This window comes from Entelurus aequoreus, linkage group LG01 (assembly GCF_033978785.1).
Source record: "Entelurus aequoreus isolate RoL-2023_Sb linkage group LG01, RoL_Eaeq_v1.1, whole genome shotgun sequence".
Lineage (NCBI taxonomy): Eukaryota > Metazoa > Chordata > Actinopteri > Syngnathiformes > Syngnathidae > Entelurus > Entelurus aequoreus.
In genome coordinates, this window is record NC_084731.1 from 3397862 (window position 1) to 3414082 (window position 16221).

Sequence of the window (16221 nt, forward strand, 5' to 3'; positions counted from 1 at the left end):
TACGTGTGCAAAGCCTCTTCACGCCATGCAATAATACTTAAGTTTAACCAAAACAAATCGTGTTATTCAGTAACTTTACATTCCTAACTTGTAGACATGACACAAGTGTTCCCCATTAGATGTGTTTATAATTAATGCCCATGGCTTTGCATGTTATTGCAGCATTGAGGAGATAAATCACTGTTGTGTTTGTGCGAGGACACAATGCTAGGAGGTACAAAAGCCATAAATAATTGAATCTTTTTTGAATAAGCAATAAAACAGGGGTTGGAGTTTGGCACGGATCTTTTCATCTCTTGATCCTTTAAGTGAACAATATTGAGAAGCTTTACAGAAATTTTTTTCCCATGGAAAACAGATCTAACCTTTCCTGCTTGTTTCCTCTACTTCAGAACACACAACAGGCAGATTATATTTTAATCATCAGTGGTGGTCAGGAACACTTGCTTGAAAGATACATCTCCTGGATGCACTGGGACACATCATCAGTGATGCATCCTGGATTCATCGGGTGTTTCGGGTCTCACATCATCATACACCCTCGTCCAGGCGACCCAGCCGGGGTGATCAAGTCCCTGCTTGTGTCCCAGTAGCAACCCACGGATCTGCCCTTTTCAGCCACAACCACCTCGTGGCTTTCTCTGCCGCTTCACTTGCGGATTGAATGGCCCTGCTTTTGGCCGCCCCTGTGACTCCCAATCGGCCATGCACTTTGCAGAGGGAGCGTCCTGCAAAGCCACGGCAGCCAACTTCTATTGGCTCATAGAAAGTCCTCCAGCTCCTGGTACTTGGCACGTTTCCTTTCGTTGGCTTCCTCAATCCGCTCCTCCCAAGGCACTGTTAGTTCCAGCATGATGAGGTGTTTTGAAGCCTCTGAGATGATGATCATGTCTGGCCGTAGAGATGTTTTTACAATGTGCTGGGGGAACCTCAGTTGTTTTCCCAGGTCAACGTGTAGCTGCCAATCAGCGGCTGTGTGAAGGAGTCCTGTTGTTGTCTTTGGACATGCACGAGGTCTCTCTCCAGCTTTGATGAATGAGATTGCCTTCTTTGGCGCATGATGTTGCTTGCTGGTGCTAATGGCTGAGGCTATGCTCTCAGCAACTGCTTTGAGTACCTGGTCATGACGCCAGCGATAGCGACCATCAGCCAGAGACTTTGGGCAACTGCTGAGGAGATGTTCCAAGGAGCCTCTTCCGGAGCAAAGGAAGCAGGAGGGTGTCTCACTCTTCCCCCAAACATGGAGGTTTGCTGGGCTCGGGAGGGAATCATAGACTGCTGCCACGAGGAACCGGACGCGGTGGAGGTCTGCCTGCATGATGTTTGACCAGGTGACTTTGCGCTGCAACGTGCCCTCCCATCTTGTCCATGCCCCCTGTTGCCGGAGTCCCACTATCCTGCCCACTCGCTCTTCCTCCAAGCCTGCTCGGACCTCCTCCTGGAGTAGATGTCGTCTTTCTTTGCCCCGGGCCTGGCCAACTTGGGTCTTTGGGAAGTAGCCCAAAACTGCTCTCCCTGTTGCTATGGCCCCAACCAGTGCCTTTTGCCTAAGGCGTGACTCAGCCACCTCCACTGCCTTCTCTGCCTTCCACTTCCTTCCTGTCCTCACTTCAATCCCAGCTGATGACACCTTGCAGTCCCTGGAGTCTCTGTACTGTAGGGCTTCTCTTGTGCGAGCCACCTTGAATTCTTCAGTGAGCCCACTGAAGGGTAGCTGCAGGATGTTGCTTGTCCCGTACAGAGCAGCGCTGTTGAGGCTGCGGGGGAGACCCAGCCATTTCCGCAGAAAGCTGCTGATCTTCCTCTCAAAGGATTCCACTGTTGTTACTGGGACTGCATATACAAGGAGAGGCCACAGGACTCTGGGAAGGATGGAGTGCTGGTAGATCCAGGCTTTGAATCTACCAGGTAGGCCAGACTTATCTACTTTGGTGAGCCACCCTCCAAGCTCTTCAGTAGACTTCTGGATAGCAGCAGAGTCCTTCAGGCTGGAGTCAAAGAGCTTACCCAAGCTCTTGACTGGTTGCTCCGTGATGGATGGAATGACCGTTCCTGAGATTGTGAATTGGAATTTGTTGACCACCTTCCCCTTCTTCAGCACCATAGACCTTGACTTTGCAGGCTTGAAACTCATTCTGGCCCACCCAATGAGCCTCTCCAATCCCTGCAAGATCCACCTGCTCCCTGGTACTGATGTTGTTGTGATGGTAAGGTCATCCATATAGGCTCTAATGGGGGGCTGTCGAACACCTGATCTGGATAGAGGCCCTCTGCATTCCACCTCAGCAGACTTTACCACCATATTCATCGCCAGTGTAAAAAGGACAACGGAGATGGTGCATCCTGTTATTATTCCCTTCTCCAGGCGATGCCAGTCAGAGGTTATTGACCCAGAAGTGACCCGGGAGCCTTAAGTTATTGTAATAATCCAGGATCAAGTCTTTGATCTTGCTGGGAACATGGTGGCGGTGTAGCGCAAGCTCAACTAGCTTGTGTGGGATGGACCCATAGGCGTTAGTCAGGTCCAACCACAACACAGCAAGTTCCCCTCTGCTCTCATGGGCCTCTCTGATGAGCTGTGTGATGACACCGTTGTGCTCCAGACAGCCGGGAACTCCAGGAATCCCCCCCTTCTGCACTGAAGTGTCGATGTAGTTGTTCTTGAGGAGAAACTCGGTCAGTCTTCGGGAGACGATGCTGAAGAACACCTTCCCTTTCACACTTAGAAGTGATATAGTCCGAAACTGGTTGATGTTTTTCGAGTCCTCCTCCTTGGGGATCCAAACTCCCTCTGCACACCTCCACTGGTCGGCCACTCTCCCCCTTCGCCAGATCACCTTCAAGGTCTTCCACAGATGCTTGAGAAGCCCTGGACAGCGCTTGTAGACGAGGTAAGGTACACCACTGGGGCCCGGGGAAGATGCTGAGCGGGCTGCCTTGATGACCTCTTCAACCTCCTTCAAACTGGGCTCTGTCAACTGGAACTCTGCCGTTGGTGGCGCAGGGCTGATGAGCGCTCTGTTGGGTCCTAGATCTTGTCCCCTCAGTGGGTCGCTCATGGTATTCTGGAGGAAGCGATTCACTTCCTCTCTTGGGCACTCGAGCCGGCCACTGCGCTTGTCCCCGAGCAGCTGTTCAGCAAACCGAAAGGGGTTGGCAATGAAGACTGCTCGCTTCCTAGCTCTCTCTCTTCCACGCCTCCTATGCCACTCTGCTCTGCGGAGAGTTGTCAACTTCTTCCGCAGGATGTTGCGCAGCTCTTCTAAAGGTTGTTTGTCCTCCTCAGCAGCTCTCTTGAACTGTTTCCTGAGGGTTCGAAGCTCCTGGCGCAGTTGGTGTATCTTAGTGGCCCTGCGGTTCATGGTGTAGGGGGTGGCCTCAGTGTTGCCCTTCTCCATCCGTCCGAATCTTTCTGAGCCATAGCTGACGATGATGGTACTCATTGCCTGGAGCCTGCTGTCGACATCTCCTTTGGCTGTGGCTTGGATGATGTTGGACACGTCCTCATCAAACTGCAGCCACTCGCTCCGTCTGTTTGCTTGGGGCCATTTAATCCGCTGCTGTGGAACTACTCTGCTGGGATTGAGAGACTTTGGTACGTGGAGGGACTGGGATCTGTGGGGTGTCTCCTGTCCGGGCTCCTCCTGCGTCTCACCAGGTCCAGGACCTGTGCGTTGAACCTCGCTCTCCCGCTCCAAACATTTCATTCTGGCCTGATGGATTCTTAAGCCACGTTGATTTTTGCACAGCTTGCCGCAGATACATGTCATACTCGTAGTCAGCTCGTTTGCGGGGGTCGTTAACCTTTGGTCCGTCCGATTGGAGATCTCATCCTCCCACCCTCTCGGGATCTCCTGGGGGTATTGCTCTGTAGGGTTTTCCGTAGCTTATTTGTTTGTTGAAAAACTGATGCATTGTTGTGTAGAAAAAACTCATATCAAACCAGTAAAAGGGTCTTTCATGAGGAATTGCCTGCAAACTAACACCATCGTGCTAAGAAAAAAGGGCCAAGACAAAGTGGGGCATTTTTAAAGTGTAATTAAAAAACAATTATAATAAATTACATGTGAAATATGATACGCAGAAGCAGCAAAAGAAAACGGTGTCTCACAGCAGACGTCTCTACCGGTGTTGCAATTGTGTGAAAGCACGCCAAACTCATTAAGGTAAATCACTTTCAATTCAGGGCCTCTGATTGTCAGCTCCTTGTGTTACTGTTAGCAATCATCGGATCATTTCCCATGCATGACAAAGTAAAAGACGGAAAACAATCCAAAAAAAAGTGTGCATCTAAACTTTCCTTTTCTAGATAATACCACGTGACGGTAAGAATCCCCCTCAAAGAGTTGAGAGAATCACACCTGCAAATAAACAGCAGCAATTGATTGAGTCTGCGTCAGCACACATACATGCATACATACATACACACCATGTAAACCGAATATCATGATCTCCCAAATTGACGGACATCCTTCATTCTTCTTTAGGTGTCCTATGATGTGTTCCGACTGCACACAAAGCTGCTAACAACAGATCACATGCAGAGACCCAGCTCACATGACATCATCCTGAACACGGGTGTTCTTCATATATATAAATATATATGATACATACATATATATATACTATATATATATATATATACACACAGAGAGAGTGATGTGTTATTTGAAAGTGTCTGGTCTCCAGCTTTGCAGGGCTTAACCGCCAAACGGAGCTGACGTTGCAATTTTGTCTTGAGGACGATGCTCAAACGTCGTCAGGCTTCGCAGAGGACGACGGGGAAATCGACATGGATGCAAGGGTGGTCCAGCTTTATGATTCCCTGTGAGACACACAAATTGTGTACAACTTTTGAAAAGGTCAGATATTGTCGAAAGATGGTAGTCATCACCATTGAGAATTCTGAATTGCGTGAAGTTGATTGTTCATGCAGTTAATTCCAGACAGTACAATGTAGTGATGTAACGATATTAAAATTCCATATCACGGTTATTGTGACCAAAATTACCATGGTTATTATCAGAAAAATGTTTTTTTGGCCAGGTATGTTTAACACACAAGGAATTTGACTTAATAGACTGTACTCTCTTTTTTCAATGTAAAAAATAAAAATTAACGACTAAATATATACAGTATATATATATATATATATATATATATATATATATATATATATATATATATATATATATATATATATATATATATATATATATATATTTTAGCGTTGTCCCGATACCAATATTTTGGTACCGGTACCAAAAGGTATTTCGATACTTTTCGGTACGTTGATACTTTTCTAAATAAAGGGGACCACAAAAAATTGCATTATTGACTTTATTTTAACAAACAATCTTACAGTACATTAAACATATGTTTCTTATTGCAAGTTTGTCCTTAAATAAAATAGTGAACATACAAGACAACTTGTCTTTTAGTAGTAAGTAAGCAAACAAAGGCTCCTAATTAGTCTGCTGACATATGCAGAAGTATTAATTTACTTGTTTACTGTTAATATCTGCTTACTTTCTCTTTTAACATGTTCTATCTACACTTCTGTTAAAATGTAATAATCACTTATTCTTTTGTTGTTTGGATACTTTACATTAGTTTTGGATGATACCACAAATGTGGGTATCAATCCGATACCAAGTAGTTACAGGATCATACATTGGTCATATTCAAAGTCCTCATGTGTCCAGGGACACGTTTCCTGAGTTTATAACCTTGATATACATCTAAAAAAACGAAAGAAGATGTTGTGATGCCAAAAAATATCAATGTAATCATAGTAGTATCGACTAGATACGCTCCTGTACTTGGTATCATTACAGTGGATGTTAGGTGTAGATCCACCAATGGCGTTTGTTTACATTTTGACGCAGGTGAGCTACGGTGTGTAGTGAAGCATGTTTAGCTATTCCTCGTCCTGCAGGGATGATACTTGTAAGAAACTTACTTTATTTGTCGCCATGGAGGCGAGGATTAGTGATGTAGAAGTAGCTAAAACACTGTAGACCGGGGATGGACTTTAACCGCTAGCTAGCTAGACATGTCTTAAAGCACCTCTTCCTGATGGCGTTTCAGTGTTATAACTTCATCTTTATCATTAGTTTTAAGCCAAAATGCGTCCGTTCTCCCTTTTCTGTCTACACACTGTGTCTGCTTGTAAGTACTCAGTGATTGTACATTGCCAAACATGCTCGTCTGCTCTTAAATCAGCAATGTCATGACGTAACGACGCCGCGGATGGGGGACAGGTACTTTTTAGAAGCGGTATAGTACCGAATATGATTCATTAGCAACGCGGTACTATACTAATACCGGTATACCGTACAACCTCAGTGCATACACAAGACTAGAGAAGCGATCGATGCTACTTGCAATTAAGAATGACTGGCCATGTCATTAGGTACACCTGCACAATATATATATATATATATATATATATATTTTCACACACATGTATGTGTATATACATGTATACACATGTATATATTTACACATATATACACACACATTATATATATATATATATATATATATATATATATATATATATATATATATATATATATATATATTAGGGCTGCAACAACTAATCAATTAAATCGATTAAAATCGATTATAAAAATAGTTGGCGATTAATTTAGTCATCGATTCGTTGGATCTATGCTATGCGCATGCGCAGAGGCATATTTTTTAATTTTTTAAAAATAAACCTTTATTAATAAACTGCAACATTTACAAACAGCTGAGAAACAATCATCAGAATAAGTATGGTGCCAGTATGGTGTTATTTTCAATAAAATACTGGAAAGGATAAAAATGTAGTTTGTCTCTTTTATCCGATTATTAATCGAAGTAATAATCGACAGATTAATCGATTATCAAATTAGTTGCAGCCCTAATATATATATATACACACACACACACACACACACACACACACACACACACACACACACACACACACACACACACACACACACACACACACACACACACACACACACACACACACACACACACACACACACACACACACACACACACACCTTAGCTGTTCAGTCAGTATTGTGTTTATACAGGTTTAGAATGGGGTATTACGTTTCTTATTGGGGAAAGACAATAATGTTTCTTGTGTTAATTTTAGCATTTAAGCTAGCAAGCAAATTAATGCTAGTCGGTCGATACATTTATCAAAGTGTGGTTATAAATAACGTTTTTTTCGATCACTTTAATTTAATAAGGTAATACAAACCTCTACAATAACACTTTGACTGTCGCAAATAGAATTTCCGATTGACGTCCGTCTTCTTCGCGGTGTCGGTGCAGAATTTAATCGTACTTGTAGCAAAATTAAGTGCTCTATTTACAACCAGCACAGGCTCTGTTAGTTCCCAAGAACACAGCATCCACGCGCAACTCAGCTAGCTCAATGCAACATTAACATTAAAACAGGAGCTCGGAACATTCAGTGAGGGATTATTCAATCCTTTGTTTGCAAGCCTACGCACTGATGATACAGTGAATACTTAAGACAATTTTTACCCACACTAAATCGTTCCGTTTCCAGCGGTTAGTGCGGCAATCAACTGATCAGAAATTCTCCTTTAGTCGATTAATTAAATTAAGTTAACACCATCTCATTATTTTGTGGAGTAATCTCCTTACCTGAGGTGTCAAGTTTTTATAAATCCTTCTCAGCTTGGCTTTCTTACGCCCATTTTTTGTCACAATAGTCTCTTCATAGAACTCGTGGGCCAGGTCGCCATCTTCGTCCAAGTATAAAGAACTGCAGAGAGAGTGATTGAGGGAGAGATAGACAGATAGAGATAGAGAGATGGGGCAATATAAGGTGCTTGCAAATCTTCAGAGTTTTTCAAATGAGCAGATTGAAAGGGTTTAGTTGTGTTTATCATGCATGTAGGGGTGCAGGTTGTACACAGGAGGGGTCATAGCCCCAAGCAGCTCCCTCATTAAACCTTTGGACAGCCTCAGCATGGAATATGATCCTCCTGAGCCTATAAGACTAATGTGACTGGGGGTCCTTAATATCAGGGATACTGTGAAGGGAGTTAGAAAAACAAACCAGGAGAATTACATTTTGGATGTCCCTTACTGGCAACTTCCACTTTTGTGTCAAGTCTGCATTAAGGGAGTGACCCACCAGTCGTTTCTCTTTATTTGTATATTTAAAGGTGCCATATGTATATATTTCATGTCAAGTCATCATTAAATGGCCCTGATATGTCATGGCGTAGTGGGTAGAGCGCCCGTTTCAGAAACCTGAGGGTCGCAGGTTCGCTCCCCGCCTCTTACCATGCCGTTGTGTCCTTGGACAGGACACTTCACCCTTGCCCCCGGTGCCGCTCACACCGGTGAATGAATATTGAATGAATGATAGGTGGTGGTCGGAGGGGCCGTAGGCGCAAATTGGCAGCCACGCTTCCGTCAGTCTACCCCAGGGCAGCTGTGGCTACGAAAGTAGCTTACCACCACCAGGTGTGAATGAATGATGGGTTTTTAACATGTAAAGCGACTTTGGGTACTTAGAAAAGCGCTATATAAATCCCAGGTATTATTATTATATAAATCCCAGGTATTAAAAGGCATTAATAAAGCATGTTCTTTTTGAATACCTTTATAACTGATAGCGGTAGTTCAGCCGGGATATTCAATATTTCAAATTTAGATTTATTACCCCGAAATATTGTTATTGCACTCTGCACTGAAAGATGGTGATGTGCGTACATGGAAGAGAATGCAGTTCATCAGGTTGGATGCAACATGGAGTTATGCTGAACAAAATGTGGCGGTCATTTTACTGTTGGCCTTGGCTTGCCATCAAAGTAGGACTATGCGATATGTGATATATTATACATTATTATATATAATTATTTCCATGGTGGTCCGTGCGGTCAAACTAGACATTTTAGCAGGGTAATGCCAACAATCTGCAGTGTTTCCCACACATTAATTTATTTGTGGCGGCCCGCCACAAAAGAATTACATTTTTTTAATTTTTTATTTTTGTCCTGTCCAGCTTCTCTGGCAAATCATATAGTTGATGTAAATGCCCATATCGGCTGTTCAGATTTACTTTACAAAAGAGAAGTGTAGGATCAAGATTTTTGGAGCTCTTTGTTCAGTGGATCAGATGTTTGATGAAGCTTTGTGTCTATCTACCACCACTACTGTTTTCTGTTTATTTGTTACTGACTGTGGCAGGACACCTCTGCCTCTGTTTCACTTTATGTTGCTGGTAAATAATATGGTTGTAATAGTAGGCTAAAGTTAAATTATTTAGTATGCACTAATTAAAGGGGCAGAGCTATAAGAGACATTTTAGCTTTTATATTTTTATAAGATATATTTTTTGTAAGAACCACAATTAATAAATATATTTCAATGAATAACTTATTGTTCAAATCTGTATATAAATATGTACATAAAGTGTTGTAATTATATTGTAAAATGGATGGATGGATGGACGGACGTTTAAAACAAAACTGTTATTATTAATTAGTAAGTATACATTTTTTGAGCCTTTTTAGAGAAAATCATATCATTGTAGTATATTATGCAAATTACTCGATGATGTCATGGTGACCACGCCCATAGCCACGCCCCCACCGCCACAGGTATCTTGGCAGTTTATGGGAAACACTGAATCTGTCCCGACTCCCGACGAAAATATTACGCCCATAAAGTCCGATAAATAACCATTCAAAAAGCGGCAACAATACTCAATTTACATTTTGTGACTTGAATATTAACCAAGTATTAGTGATATTGTTTTTATAAACGCTAACACAGCGACCCCGAAAGGGATAAGCGGTAGAAAATGGATGGATGGATAACACAGACAAACTATTTATAGCGACGACGTGATCACTTCCGTGTCTCCCTATGTTTACATCATCGAGTGGTCTACAGTTGCCTCTCTTCTTTGCAAATGTATTGTAGATCATAAATCATGCCTCTTACCAGAAAAGTAGATGGCTGAAAATATAATCAGACAAGTTGAGACACTTTGGCAAGAACGACACAAAAAGCACTTGTTCCCCCCCGCCTCGTTTCTTCACGAGGATTATGAGAAATGTTTCATGTACCGTAAATGGGAATATATGAACATCCTAGCAGTTGGCATCCTAATGACAGCAGAAATACACAGTAAGTGATGTTTTATTATGTTTGTTGGCTCTCAAAGTCTGCAGTGAGCTTTTGTGTCAACCACAAATTCTGCCTAGCAACAGAGGGATGGGAATTACAGCAATTCTGTTGATCTTAAATGTTGCTAAAGAAGTAATATTTTATTAAAAAATCTCCCCTATTGTACAAAATATATATTTTAAATAACGTTCTAACAGCAATATGTTGGAGCTGTAAAACAGGTGAAACTAAAAAAATTTGAAAATGGTACAAAGGTTCGTTCATACCAGCAATTAGATTTACAAGGTAAAACAAATATGTAACATGCAACTCAAGATATTTCAAACATTTTTTTGATATAATTCTGATGATTAAGGCTTACAGCTTGAGAATTTGGGGTTTTCAAAAACCAAACCATTATCATCAAAATTATAATGAATATAAGCTGGACATATTTGTACAGTATGTATGTAATAGGGGTGTCAAAAACATTTTTATGAATCAATTGCGATTCTTATTTGTAACAATTCTTAATCGATTAAAAAATAATAATTATTAATTATTGTTTCTTTTAATCTGTCCTTTCCAGTCAAACAAATCATTGTTGATGTCGATGCCCATATTTGCTGTACAGATAAGTACCTGTAAGTAATACAATTTTATTTTAAAGCGGTTTGTCTATTTTATGGAGGAATATCATTAATCATAGAACTGGCACCCAATGTTATTAAAAAAGTATTTATTATGAATCGAGAATCGTTTTGAATCGAATCGTTACCCCCAAGAATAGAATGGAATCGTGTAGTGCCCAAACTTTCACAGCTCTAGTATGTATTGAGTTTATATAACATAATATTTTCGCGTTTGACATTGATTTGCTGAAATGAATGGACTTTTACAATATATTCAAATATTTTGAGGTTCACCTGTGTATAGTTATGCTAGTGTTGCTAACGTTTGTGTCCTCTTGTCCTTAGTCTTACATTGATGTAGGTGATATTTGATTATATTGGACAAGTGCAGAGTTACAGTGTGTATGTAAAAAGTGAATAAAGTACACAATGGCGCTTCTTAGAAACGCACACTGTATCAAAAATTAACACAGCTCATTAGCTTTAAAGCTACAAACACACAAAATATCATGTTCCCAGCCTGGCGTACTAAAAGTCTTTTTTAAACGGTCTAAATTCCAGCATGGCATTGCTGGTTTGTACCACAAGCAAGGGAGCTAATATTGGGTAAAAAAAACAAAAAACATCTGTGAAATGCAAATACATTTTGCGGAGGAACCACTTACCTTCGTCGGGTAAACACAAAAGGTGTTGCACCCGGGAAACTTCGCACTCTCGCCAACATCTGCTCATTTGCATCTTTGGTTTGGTCGTCGCCACTGCCGCCTGAGCCAGAAAAAGGCCAAAATCCTTTGGACTTGGAGCCGCTACCACCCATCTTCAGCTGCAGCACATTATTTACTTGGGTCACAGAGCGGCCAGTGGTGCTGCAGTGTTGCTCTACCAGGTGAATGTGACACTATAGGATGCAACACCTGGGGAACTGACAAATCAAGAGATAACGATTATGTCTTTTTAGTGCATGGGGTACACTTTAATGAAAAAGACGTTAATATGTCTTGTATTTAATCGATTTAAACTATTATACAAACATCGGGTCTGGTTCAAATATAGAGATGAGGGTCTTTAATTTGACCTGCTATTGTCTCAAAGTGTTTTATCGTGTGCTCAATGTTTCCTTACCATTATTGCTATGTTGTCTATTACCATTGTTGGTATTTGTCTATTACCATTGTTGGTATTGTTCATTCTTCCTACATTGTTGATGCAAATTATTGTTACAGTGTAATAATTATTGTTAACTGTGGTAATGCCACCATGATACAACATTTGTATTATAATCCTTAAACAAAGTAACAGTGAAACTCAATGTATTAATCACTGAATTGAGAACTGGGGGTGGAATTAAATTAATTATCTTCTTCCCACTCCCTTTCAGGCAAAACTGGACCATCATGCTTACATACCGGTACTGTACATTACCTTTTGTATTATATGAATTTATATTAATACGTGTTGTCTACCATGTACTTTTTTTTATGTCATTGGCTGAAATAAATGAATAAATGAAAAAAAAAAGAAAGAAAGTCAGCATTTAAGCTAGCTAGCGGTCAGCGCACTAGATAGGTAGTACTTTATTGATTCCTTCAGGAGAGTTGCCTCAGGAAAATTTAAATTCCAGCAGCAGTGTACAGAATTGAGATCGAATTTAAAAAGTAAATAATAAATAGTGGGGGTTATTGTTATTGTTTTGCATCCCCTGTCATCTTGGTACCCCCCTCCCCCCAGAGAGGAGTTGTACAGATGGCGTGTGGGACAAAGGAGTTTTTTTATTCTACTAGTCCTGCACTTGGAATGAAGCAGTCTAGCCCTGAACAGGCTCATCTGGCTACTGATAACGCTATGCAGAGGGTGACTGGCATCATCCATGATGCTCACTAGTTTTTCCACAGTCCTCTTCTCTGCCACCGTCACCAGTGAGTCCAGTTTTATTCCGAGCTAGCTGCTTCTCCAGGAAATGAATACAATCACTGTGTGAATCACGATTAATCATTATAATGGTAATCATTACATCCCTACTCCAAACACAGAAATGATCCGAACCTAAAAAACTCACACAATGGGGATAAAAATGCTGCAATTAAATAAACGCTGCAGGATAAAAAATATATATATAAAAAATGCAAAAGAAGACATGCAGGATGCTGACAAGAAAGTCGGCGGAGTAAAAAGGTAAAAATGTTTTATTTTTAAAAATATTTTTTAAATATTAGTCTTTAAAGGCGGATTTTCCTAGGTTTGGCACTCATGGTATCCTCGCTAACTTCTGTTTTGTTCTTTGAACTTGCAGCATTTCTGTCATGCAGTTGTTTTGACATTTGCAGCTTTTCCTTTGCTTGTTTTTAATTCAGCAGCATTTGTGGTATGTGTGTGTGTTTTTAGTCTTGGATCATTTCTGCGTTAAGCGCTTTTTGGACGTTGCTCGCGTTTGCCACCGTCAGTGAGTATTACTAATAAATAGAGGTGTCCGATAATATCGGACTGCCGATACTATCGGCCGATAAATGCTTTAAAATTTAATATCGGAAATTATCGGTATCGGTTTCAAAAAGTAAAATGTATGACTTTTTAAAAAACTGCTGTGTACACGGACGTAGGGAGAAGTACAGAGCGCCAATAAACCTTAAAGGCACTGCCTTTGCGTGCCGGCCCAGTCACATAATATCTACAGCTTTTCACACACACACACAAGTGAATGCAAGTCATACTTGGTCAGCAGTCATACAGGTCACACTGAGGGTGGCCGTATAAACATACTTGCCAACCCTCCCGAATTTTCCGGGAGACTCCCGAAATTCAGCGCCTCTCCCGAAAACCTCCCGATTTACAGCCGCAGCTGGAGGCCACGCCCCCTCCAGCTCCATGCGGACCTGAGTGACGTGTCGACAGCCTGTTCTCACGTCCGCTTTCCCATGATATAAACAGCGTGCCTGCCCAATCACGTTATAACATCTATGGCTTTTAGAGAGTGCACAACTGCGCACACAACAAGGAGACGAAGCAGAAGAACGAGGAAGATACAGCCATGGCGACGCCAACGACGAGTAAGATGAAGAAATACACTTGTAAGTTCCAAAACGAATGGAAAGAAGAATTTCAGTTTATCCAGGACAGTTTGAAAGGGGAGGGGTATGCTGCCTGTAAATTTTGTAGATCAGACTTCTCCATTGAACACGGTGGCCGAACGGATATACTCACTCATGAACGGTCAGCGAAGCACAAAGCGGCGGCAACGCAGCACCGGTCCCAGCCCAGTGTTATGGGCCACCTCGCTAAATGGAGTCCCGAGGGTGTAATTTATGCCGAGACAAAGATGGCTATGCTGATAGCTGGAAGCAACATCCCGTTTTCATTTGCGAACGTCTACAACAAATCCGTGAAGGATATGTTCCTGGATTCAGAGATCGTTCGCCAGTACGCAAATGGCAGAACAAAGGCTACTCAAATAGTGAAAGGTAAGTGTTTTTTTTTTTAGTAAGCAGCAAGCACAGTACAGTTAGTAGAACAACTGTGTTTTCATTACTGTGTATTTGATCAAGTCTTTCAAGTACAACAAAGAGTAGATGAGTGTATCAACTGATTGCAATAATGTAAATTTGTTTTAACTATTAAATGAACCAAAAATATGACTTATTTTATCTTTGTGAAAATATTGGACAGTGTGTTGGCAAGCTTATGAGATGCGATGCAAGTGTAAGCCACTGTGCCACTATTGTTCTTTTTTTTTAATATAAATGTCTAATGATAATGTCAATGAGGGATTTTTAATCACTGCTATGTTGAAATTGTAACTAATATTGATACTGTTGTTGATAATATTCTTTTTTTTTTCACTACTTTTGGATTGTTCTGTGTCGTGTTTGTGTCTCCTCTCAATTGCTCTGTTTATTGCAGTTCTGAGTGTTGCTTGGTCGGGTTTGGTTTTGGAATTGGATTGCATTGTTATGGTATTGCTGTGTATTGTTTTGTTGGGTTGACTAATTAAAAAAAATAAATAAAAATTTAAAAAAATAAAAAAATTGATTTTTTAAAAATGAGAATCGATTCTGAATCACACAACGTGAGAATCGCGATTCGAATCGATTTTTTCCCACACCCAGACGAAGTGGCTGGGGAGAGGGAAGTCTGGGCTTCCCTGCTTAGGCTGCTGCCACCGCGACCCGACCTCGGATAAGCGGAAGAAGATGGATGGATATATATATATGAAATACTTGACTTGGTGAATTCTAGCTGTAAATATACTCCTCCCCTCTGAACCACGCCCACAATCACGCAAACCCCGCCCCACCCCCGATCACGCCACCCCACCTCCCGAAATCGGAGGTCTCAAGGTTGGCAAGTACACGTATAAACAACTTTAACACTGTTACAAATATGCGCCACACTGTGAACCCACACCAAACAAGAATGACAAACACATTTCGGGAGAACATCCGCACCTTAACACTTGCAGCACTGACTCTTCCGGGACGCTACAATATACAACATTGTTTAATGCATCCAGCGGGGCATCACAACAAAATTAGGCATAATAATGTGTTAATTCCACGACTGTATATATCGGTTTCGGTTGATATCGGAATCGGTAATTAAGAGTTGAACAATATTGGATATCGGCAAAAACGCCATTATCGGACATCTCTATTAATAATTAAAAACAAACCGAGGCAATTTATTATTTTCATCATACGCTAAACTACAGACACATACTGAGGTTTGGAGTCTTTCGGTTAGCTCGCAGGTCAGTAGCTAACACTTAGTTGGACAAGGTGAACAACACACCCTTACACGACTTGAGTGACGTCACTAGCTCAAAAACATGAGTTACAATCAGGATTTGGTTGAGTTAAATAAAACGAGTGGTCCAGATATTAGGTAGATGATGTCAATATGACATGATGTGCTGTCGCGACTGAATAAACCCTATCAGAATATGGCATTGACTCAGGTCAGACCCGACTTATAGTAGGGCTTTGCAGCATGACGCTGTTAAAAGCTAACATTAGACGCTTCACAAACTCTTGACAGTTATGGCATTCGGCTTGGTTCAAAACATACCCACTCTATTTTATGGTCCAAAATGTATGTTTTCCTTGGCGAACTGGGCCCGATGGCTGGCTGATTTTGGCCGCACAATAAAGACCGAGCAGCAGAAGTAGCTAGCTAGAAATGCTAGTGGGAGGGAGTTCTTCTCTCGTCGGTCACTGCTGATGGAGAGAGCCTAGTTGAAATGTACTGCCCCCTACAGGACAGGAGTGAAATTGCAGTATTTGAATCACACTGTCAGAATCCTGCTGAGATCCACACAGGGCAGTAGATGGATAGATAGATAGTACTTTATTGATTCCTTCAGGAGAGTTCACTCAGGAAAATTACAATTCCAGCAGCAGTGTACAGAATTGAGATATAATTTAAAAAGTAAATAATA

The 16221-nt window shown here is 41.3% G+C and overlaps 1 protein-coding gene and 1 pseudogene across 2 annotated transcripts; both read right to left on the minus strand.

Annotated features, from left to right (window-relative positions):
- Positions 1-531: 531 nt before the first annotated feature.
- On the minus strand, positions 532-3563 carry LOC133652590 (uncharacterized; annotated as a pseudogene).
- A 459-nt stretch (positions 3564-4022) lies between these two features.
- On the minus strand, positions 4023-16009 carry LOC133652654 (tumor suppressor candidate 2-like). 2 transcript variants are annotated; one of them, XM_062051678.1, is made up of 4 exons: positions 15852-16009; positions 11459-11715; positions 7681-7801; positions 4023-4825 (listed from the first exon to the last, which is right to left on the minus strand). In XM_062051678.1, the coding sequence occupies exons 2-4, from the start codon at positions 11608-11610 to the stop codon at positions 4760-4762; spliced, it is 339 nt and encodes a 112-aa protein (XP_061907662.1). In that variant the 5' UTR covers positions 11611-11715; positions 15852-16009; the 3' UTR covers positions 4023-4759. The 2 variants fall into 2 exon arrangements, with proteins under 2 accessions (XP_061907662.1, XP_061907747.1); XM_062051763.1 differs by having other exon boundaries at positions 15856-16007.
- Between the last annotated feature and the right edge of the window lie 212 nt (positions 16010-16221).

Bases quoted from the DNA above. Each gene is read 5' to 3' on its own strand.
- LOC133652654 (XM_062051678.1), bottom strand. From the start codon at position 11,610: ATGGGTGGTAGCGGCTCCAAGTCCAAAGGATTTTGGCCTTTTTCTGGC. The intron at 7,802-11,458 runs GTAAGTGGTTCC...CTCTCTCTGCAG, and splicing joins TTTGTGTTTACCCGACGAAG to TTCTTTATACTTGGACGAAG. The intron at 4,826-7,680 runs GTAAGGAGATTA...TGTGTCTCACAG, and splicing joins ATAAAAACTTGACACCTCAG to GGAATCATAAAGCTGGACCA.